Source organism: Akebia trifoliata, chromosome 15 (assembly GCF_017979445.1).
Source record: "Akebia trifoliata isolate Shusen 1 chromosome 15, ASM1797944v1, whole genome shotgun sequence".
In the NCBI taxonomy this organism is placed as follows: Eukaryota; Viridiplantae; Streptophyta; class Magnoliopsida; order Ranunculales; family Lardizabalaceae; genus Akebia; species Akebia trifoliata.
Window position 1 is genome coordinate 7,500,952 of NC_141389.1, and position 9,572 is coordinate 7,510,523.

At 34.4% G+C, this 9,572-nt stretch overlaps 1 protein-coding gene across 1 annotated transcript; it reads right to left on the reverse strand.

Moving 5' to 3' along the window:
* Positions 1–482: 482 nt before the first annotated feature.
* On the reverse strand, positions 483–2,581 carry LOC147384165 (uncharacterized). The gene is made up of 2 exons (XM_086426363.1): positions 1,398–2,581; positions 483–600 (listed from the first exon to the last, which is right to left on the reverse strand). The coding sequence occupies exons 1-2, from the start codon at positions 2,579–2,581 to the stop codon at positions 483–485; spliced, it is 1,302 nt and encodes a 433-aa protein (XP_086282489.1).
* Between the last annotated feature and the right edge of the window lie 6,991 nt (positions 2,582–9,572).

Genomic DNA, 9,572 nt, shown 5'->3' on the forward strand with positions numbered 1-9,572 from the left:
CCAGCCCATTCCATCCCATGCATCACTAAGCCTTCCTGCAGCATATGCACCAATTATTGTATTTCCTGCAATTAAAACTGATGCACACCTCCACACAGTAAACGAAATGAAAATGTTTTAATTCAGACCCGTACAAGCAAATAAAGGTGAACCATAAATCCTTTGCAACGTTAAAATGAAGAACGTAATGGCTATTTCCCCGATATATCAATCTGATGCTCACTACACATAAAGCTTTAAAAAGTGGACATCCAGGGTGAAGTATCAGAGACCTTTACAGGGGGACAAAGTGGACAACACATGCATATCAATCTACGTCACAAAGCATATCAAAAGGCTAATTCTTCTGTTAAGTATAGTCATAAGCTAGGAGTTATCTAACACAATGAAGTAGGTACCTGAATTTTAGGAATTAATTCATTCATCTCCTGGGGACTTCTACTACGAAAATTCTGTCCTTCTATTGTCCCCAGTGAGCATTTTCACATTAATCCCAGGCGCACTGGATTCTTGATCCCAACCACAGCTATCAGTGTGTAACCATCCACGGGAATGCTAGAGCTATAGGAAGGCATTTCCATATCCTTAAAAGCTAAACAACTGATCCAGTGCGTTGGGCATCAAAATCACCCACCAAAAGCAAGCCAAACTTCAACAATGCTGATTCTGTGGGAGTGATAAAGGTTGGTTGTCAATGTCCCAGTTTTATCTGTGCAAATGCAGCTAGCAGAACCCATGGCCTCACAAACTGAGAGACGCCTAACGAGTGCCTGATAATGAAATCCTCCACTCAAGTAATCCATATCCAACAAAAGAATACGGTGATATTTAAAGAAGATCATCTTAAAATGTAGAAAAACCAAGAAATGACAACAACAGAGTGCTCGTGCCAGGATAAGAACACAAGTATGCAAGCAGGGCAGTCATATTAATTGCCCCATAGGAGGTCTCATGAGACATACTTAAAATGCATGATTTATAGATGACAGCAATAATGTTCAATAATGTTCCGATCACATTCTCACACACATTCTTTTCAATGTGCATAACATCCAAACTATGACGCAACAAAAGATCTTTCCAATACGGTAAATTGAAAAAAATGCTCTTCTTCTTCCAATTCTTCGGTAATTTGCAATCATCCCTTTTTCTTTTCCTCCCATCCTTATCTTTATCTGCCTTACCAAATATGATTTGCTCGTAGTCACGTAATTGATCGAACTCCTAACTCATTTCTGCCATTAAAGGACATTTTATTATGTCGGAATTTATGATCAAGTGGTAAAAATCGACGATGTCCTAAGTAACATTCTTTATTTCCTTTTTGCAATCGTATTGAACAAGTATCCTTGTGGCAGGATGGACAAGCAAGTTTTCCTTTAGTGCTCCATCCTGACAAGTTAGCATATGCAGGAAAGTCGCTGATAGTCCATAAAACCGCTGCATGCATTCGAAAATTTTGTTTTGTTGCTGCATCATATGTTGTAACTCCTTCTATCCACAATTCATGCAATTCATCCACTAATGGCTGTAGGTAAACATCGATGTCGTTCACGGGAGCCTTAGGACCAGGAATAAGCAACGACATTATAAAAGATGTTTGCTTCATACACATCCATGGCGGGAGGTTATACGGAATCAGAACAACGAGCCATGTACTGTGAGGAGTACTCATGTAATTAAAAGGAGTGAACCCATCAGTGACTAATCCAAGTCTAACATTCCGAGATTCAGAACCAAATGATGGGTATTTATTATCTAAAGCTTCCCACGCCATAGAGTCTGCTGGATGCCTCATTACCCCATCTTTTATATGACATTCGGCGTGCCATTTCATATGTTCAGCTGTTTTTGAAGACATAAACAACCTCTTCAACCTAGGAATCAACGGAAAGTGACGCAAAATCTTTGCAGGTATTTTCTTCTCCTTTGAAGACGAATCAGAGGGATTTTCAACTGATTGGCATTTAACAGTTTTCCACCTAGACTCACCACATACTGCGCATTCATTTGCATTCTCATGTTCTTTCCAAAATAACATGCAATCATTCGGGCACGCATCTATCTTATTGTAATGTAAACCAAGTCCTCGCAAAATCTTCTTCGATTCATAGTAATTCTTTGGTAACTTTTCTCCAACAGGAAATGCATCTTTTAACAACTCAAGCAACATATCAAATGATTTATTACTCCATCCGTTAAGACATTTCAGGTGTAACAACTTTACAATAAAAGATAGTTTTGAAAATTTAGTGCAACCCGGGTATAACTCAGTTTCAACATCCTTCAACATTTCATAAAACTTGTTTGCATCATCGTTTGGCTCATCCGGACCATCATCATTTAACTCATTAACCTCTTCATCATCAAAATTAGGGATTCCGAATACATCTTGTAACATCCCTTGCATATCATCACCCTTTTCAGACTCATCACTATTATCTTCATCTTCAAATATCTCACCATGGTAAGTCCAACGAGTATAATGTTTATTCATCCCATACCATAATAAGTCACCATGCACGTTATCTCGATCCTTTAAAATCGCATTGAAACATCTGACGCATGGACACTTAATCATGTTACCAACCTTGAACGAGAAAATGCAAAATCTAAGAACTTAATAACTCCTTCATCATACTCAAGGGTACTTCTAGGCAACTGAATACAACTTTTATCTATTGGCATGTCCACCTTACGACGACGTCACCTTTAAACCAATAACACATAATCACATACACAAAAGAACATATCACAAGAATGTTAATTTGAAACGAAAAAGAATGCAAATTTGTGAATCGGAAGTTCAGTAATTAGTACAAAACAACAATCGAAGCTGATTTTTTGACCAAACCTGTTCAATTTCTAAAACAGTTGACGTGAAGCAAAACCAAGGAATATTACCTTAGGAAATCCCTAGGAAACTTCCCATCTCATTCAACCACACAATAAACACTGAAATTTTCCTTGAAACATGTATTGGTCCACCAGAGAAATATTCTACTTTAAACTTTAAAGGCTTAAATTATGTGTACCTATGAGTCCATGAACCAAGGTATCATGCCAATGTACATTCACGGGTACCAACCGAGTTTACTGAACATGGTATCAATTAATATATTCATACTGAACAGTGCCAATGATTTATATTCATTAGGTACACCTCACTAATATATTATCTACTTTAACTGTTAAGATTACTAGTTTGAGAACCGTAGTTATTTCTGCTTTATGGTTGTCTTAACCTGATATTGCCTTTCATTCCCAGTGCAGTCAGGGGGGAAAACAACCAAATTATTATAACAGATCATCATGAATTTATAGCTTTTGTCCAGTCTCTCTGAAAGGAGTGCCCTACCTTCTTATGAGACTGAAAATAAGTGTAGAAAGGAACTTGTGTATGAGATTGCGACACGATATCAAGCTTACGTACTGTAAAATTTATGCTGTAAGATACTTTACAATGTGTTACTAGATTCACAAAGCCTTATGCCTGTGAGCCATCAAGTTTACCAAAATATCCTCCAAGCAAAGAAATGGATGTGAAATATGTTTGTTAAACATTCAATTATGAGAAGAATGAAAGAGGGCCATCCTTTTCTTCCACCCTAGACCTACTAGAGTAGAGTCATTCATTATTCTATGATTGGTTTTATGTTAAACCCATAGGCCTCTTTAAGTAGAAATATGAGTTAGTCAGACTTCAAAACGTGGTTAAGGGGGGTGAAATTATTCTATTGAAGCTATTTATACCTAATGTTAATGTGCATGAAGGAAATAAAATTGTTGAAATGATCTATCGGAGCAATTTATATTTAAGTGTGTACGAAGAGTTCAACTTGTATGCAGAACAGAACATATGCACAATATAAGTGACCATGAATTGCGCCTAGTGCTAGACTGCCAACTGCCAACAAGCATGATGACTAGCATCCGCCTTGAACACATACACACAGTATTTAAATATAATGTAATCCATATAGACATACAAATGGATGATATTTCACCATATAGCATCTATAATGATGAAGAAAAACTATTAACCATCCATGATGAAAAAACAAACAAGTAATCTTAAGATCCGGATCTACTATTTAGATTAAACCATAGAATTTGACCAATCATGTTGTTAGATTACACAAAAACAAAACATTAAAAGACCCGACTCCTTTGTACTTGAGACTTTAGAAACAAGTGAGCTAAAAAAATTTGAGAATCCAACGAACCAGTAGTAAAATCAAACATGTTGAGACGATTCACAATGTCTATCTCGCCCAGGTGTTTTAAAGACAGAAACTATTGGACATTATGGTGGCAGACCCTAATTTCTATTCGGACGAAGTCGATGGCTTCTCATTAATCGATCACTTCGTGCCTTTCATTTTCTCCTCCTCAGAAGGGGAAAAAACGAACATCAACCGTTTTCCCTCTCTCTCTCTCTCTCTCGCGCTCGATCTAACTTGCTCCAAAAAATAAAAATGGTAGTAAAATAGAGCCATTCGATTTAAAGAATCTTCGATTGAAGTTGCTAACATGCGCCAAAAATGTAAAAAAAAAAAAAAAGATCTCGTCTGAGAAGAAGCAAAGAGACCGATCTTTAATTTCGACTCACGAAAACTTAAAAAATAAAATCAGATTAAATGCTTCTAAATCTCAGATTTTAATCAAGAAAACTATTAGAAAATAAGCTTAAAAAGACAGAATCTAAGTAGAAAATAAATCAAAATAGGATTTTTTTTTTTATTATAAAATAAAATAAAATAAATGCATGAAGCATTAAGAGACCTAAGAGTTTAAGAGACGATCGAAGAGAAGAGAAGAGAAGAACAGAATGATCTTTAATGCAATAGTTTATAAAAGAGAAAAATAAATCGAAGTAAGAAAAAGGATAGATTACCGATCTTTGTTGTTGCTTTTGAGAAATCTGGCTTTGAATCTTTGTCTCCAGCAGTAACAGAGCTTGAAAAGGAGAAAACGAGCTCGAAACAGGAGAAGAAGAAGAGAGAGAGGAGATTTTGTATTCAAGGGAAATAGAAACGAAGGATGAAAGGAGAGGGAAAAAAAGAATCGGTGTTTTCGTTCGGTTGGGAAAACAGAGAAATAAGGTTTTTCGTTTACATACAGAAAATGAAAGGAGATGGAAAAAAAAATCAGGAAAATCAACTCTTTACCGACGAACTTATTTTTGATCCGTCGCTATAAGTCCTCTACACCGACGGATGAAAATATACCGTCGCTAAATCCCGTTGCTATATACCGATTTTCCTGTAGTGAATCATTTATTTATATTTTAATTAGAGTGTAATGAGTAACGGTTGGGGTGCCAGTAGCAGCTCTCAACAACTTTATGTCGTTAATTTTAACAGCTTAGATCTTTGAAAAGCACTTTACTTACAAAGGAAAATTCTGTATGTAGAATCCAAAAACCATGATCAGATGACAGACTTACGTAGATCACGAAATGAATTTTATGAACTTTAAAAAAAAATTTAAAATTATTTTTGGCCGTCCATATTCAAAACCTTGCATCAAGTTCAAAAATAAAAATAGTATTTTTTTTTATGTCAGAAATATTAACTCTAGGTGGAGTGACAATATAAACTACATTTCAAGACTTTTTATTAAGGCTATGCGTCATTTTGCTGAAATGGATTACCACATTAACAATCCATCATCACAGCCCTCTAAATTTAATAAAAAAACTTAGATCTAAAATAAATAAATAAAATAATATTTTAATCTGATTCTAAAATTTAAAATTAAAATCCAACGGTGAAAAAATAACTTTGTTTGAAATTTATTTTTTCAAAATTGATAGAATTTTGTCCTCTACAACCGTGAAGCATTGGATTATGTTTTTTGGGTATCATAAGGTGAGTCCAAGGACCCTTAGTAAAGGTAAAATATTTACTAACTTAGTAAGTCTAGTGGGACTCTTTTTATTGCTTACTTTTCAGGTCTCAACCTTTCAGTAAAGGAAACAAGGGTTGAGGGCGGCTACTTATATCATAAATTATAAAATTCATTCTCACAACAATGTTTAACATTTAAAAGGCTTAGGAAGGAAGAAAACCAAAAATAAAAAATAAAAAAATAAAATTATATTATAGAATTATAGAAAAACTTACGAATCTCCCGGTAGAGGTTCAGTGGTTTTTCAAGTCTAGGACATCCTTAAATTGAGAATCGAATCGAACAATTGATTTTTAAAATTTTTAATCCAGAACCAACTCATTTATCTATGATCAGGGCCTAGAAAATTGATTCTATGGTCCTATTTACAGAGATTTTATGGTTAAAAAATTTATAAAATCCCCTAAATAGAAAAAATATAATGATAGTCCAAAATTATTATTGTTTTTAAATAAATTATGCATTTTTGCACTAATTACAATTATTTTCGTGTAATAGGAAAAAGTTGTAAATTTCCGGAAACGAATCAGAAAAATTTGAAGCATTCATTATAATCCAAGATCTGAACAAAGTCAATTGACTAAGACTTAGACCCAATAGTCCCTCATGGATCGTGGCGCGATGAACCTCTTGGGTGGTGCAATGAATAGTGCATTTATTTTCTCGAGATTTGTACATTAGTAAAGCGGCGTGATTTATATCCAAACGAATTAGGTTTTTGAATTTTTGTAAAACACGAAAATGTTTCGAATCCTAAAGAAATCCTAATCTGGTCTTCGTAAATAAGAGACCAGACCAAAGTCTAATTATTCCATCTCCTCTAAGATCATCTTCTCTAGTTTTTTTCTATTTTCTATTTTCTATTTTTTAGGTTTTTAGATAAGTTTTCTATGGAATCTTTGTAAACAGAAAGAAACTCTACCAAATTCGATTCCAAGATCAATAAATTCTTCTTTTCTCATCTCTCCCTTTTTATTTAATTTTTTTAATTGATTTTTCAATTTTTCTTGGATAAACCTCCGAGAAGTCAATGAAGCCAAAGTAAAATATAATGAGTGAACTTGTTCTGAATCTATCATGCTTTAATGTCTTAATTGATTTATTTTTTGTTTTTAAGTATTTAATGTCTATTTTAAATTATCGAGAGTTCTGATGGTTTAATCATAGATAAGGTCAAGTCAAATCATGCTTAGTTCAGGTAATTGATTTTAGATATTTATATTTGTTCATTTAAAAAGGGATTATACTTTTTAATTATTGTATTTGTTAAATCAGATTTAATTTCCGATTTATAGGCATTAGCTTTGTTTGAATATATTGAGATAAAAATGATTCGAACTTGTTTTATTTAGTGTATTTGTTAGGGTTAATTTGATTGATTTAATTTTTTTATTTTTATTTTTATAATTTCTATATTTCATTAGTTTAATTAAATATTCCTGTAGAGGGAAATAACCATGTAATTATCTAAGCCGTACACGTGTTCAGGCCAGTTAAGTGGTACCATACGCAGATCAACATGCAGGCACTACCTAGCAGCAGGACTGGTTAAAGTAGAGATTTACCTAGACTGGTTAAATTAGAGATCTACTTAGTCTGATTAGAAAGGAAACATAACACTAAATAAGGTTTAGTCTACCAAGCAGGGCAGACCTGGTCAAAGAATACCAAGCTCAAAGATCTCTCCAATATAGTATAACCAATTCAGAAGATCCCCATTCCGCTTGTGGATCCATAGAATCAGGAAATTCTCTAAGATCATCGCCCGTGAAAAGGGAGGAAACCTTGATTCGCAGCAAGGATTCATAAATAACACAATTTACACTTAAAAATGGATCTTTTGACGAATTGGAGGTCTAACCAATTCTTTAATTCCGTTTGGTTCTAGGGTGTATGTGGTTGAGTTTTTCTTCAGAGTTTGTAAAACCGAACAAGTTCGGCTTGGTTCCAATATGGCCCTCAACCCGAATCATGTGTGTAGAGGTCGATTTTGTAATAAATCAACCTCGATCATAATTTCATCATTAAACCCACAAAATAATAACAAAAACATGAAAAAATAAAGAACACAAGGATTTTTTTACGTGGTTCAGCGAACGTGCCTGCGCACATGGGCTTGAGGAGTCATTCCACTATAAATTTTGAGGTTACATGACCTCCTCTCCTCGATCTCCCATATCCCCTCTCCTTCTCTCGATTTTTTCCTCCTCTTTTTACAATGGCCTCTAGGCTTTTAAACAGAAAAACCTTAAAGAGAAATCCTAACCCTAATTAAATTATAATTGCTCATTTTACCAATATACGAATAAATTAATTACCTATTACGAAAGAACCCTACTTAATTGGGATTCTTACCTAATTACATAGAATTTTATTCAAACATTTTCACATGTCCATCTTGGGATATGTGTTAATAGTGTGAATGAACGGTCCAGTTGAAAGATGATTTTATCCCTCCACCATGTGCACTCCTAATTTAAATTGGATGACATAACCCTTGACCATGGCCTTCTTTTATAAACCAATACTGAATTACGTAAAAGCCATCATCTTCTAGAAAAACATAATCTTTTATGGTGCGTATGGGTGGAGGGAACAATTTGCAAATACCTCTTGGATTAGTCGGGTGCTCTAAGAAGCCAAGTTATTAAATCTGCAGTTGCAATAGTGTAGGCTACACCTCACAGAAACTTTTTGCTCATGGAAAAGTCGATTCGAGATTTGACAGAATCATGACCGACCAATGACATGATGCCAAAGTGTGTAGTTTTGTAAATTGGGAACACTCTCAATACATGCGACTTTGTGTGATTGGTCGACATGGGATTCTATTAAATATCTGAATAACTTGACTACGAGTGAAAAAAGAATTCATTTCACCCCTAAATTTTTATTTGTTTTCAAAGAAAAATGGTGACCAATGAGAGGATAAAAAAAATTTCCATGGACCACTTTCCCTAGGGAAGTGGGACACACTAGACTTTTAAAAATAAAATAATATTTTGTCGGAAATAATTCATAATTTATGGTGTCTCAAATTGCATTTGAGACTCTCCATTAAACAAACCTTAATTAATATCTTGCAAGTAAGAAATACAACTAAACTAAAAAAAAAAACAGGGAAAAAAAGAAAGAAAGGAACATACTTAAGATAAATAGCTTACCTATGAACAAGTGTAGGCTCGTTGTTGTTTTGGTGTGAATTCCCCTCATTTAAATGCTCCATTTCCACTTGAATTATTCTGGTTCACAATTAGAAACAAGGATAAGTGTTGAAAAAGCCAAGATAGCAAACACAAAAGATAATAAATAGAACCAAAGTAAATAAACAAGAACACAAGCTTTGCGTCGTCAATGACTGCAAAGAGAATCCTTTTAACTATGAAAAAACAGATTACAATCTCTCTCCTCCTTGTGAGAAACCGAGTCACTCATTCTAACCCAATTTGGGTTTCACAATAAGTGTGTATATCAGAAAAAATAACGTAAGTAACCTTAAGAAAAATATTACTTATTTGCCCATGAACAAGGGTGCATTGCCCCCTACATCCCCAACCTAAGGGCGTTGCTCCCTGCACCTCCACAATTCAACGAGCTCGGTATCCATGTCATACCCCCAACAGAATACCAGGCACATGCACAACAATATGAAATCCTAT

Bases quoted from the DNA above. Each gene is read 5' to 3' on its own strand.
- LOC147384165 (XM_086426363.1), bottom strand. From the start codon at position 2,581: ATGATTAAGTGTCCATGCGTCAGATGTTTCAATGCGATTTTAAAGGAT. The intron at 601-1,397 runs GTCAGGATGGAG...GCACTGGATCAG, and splicing joins TTTCCTGCATATGCTAACTT to TTGTTTAGCTTTTAAGGATA.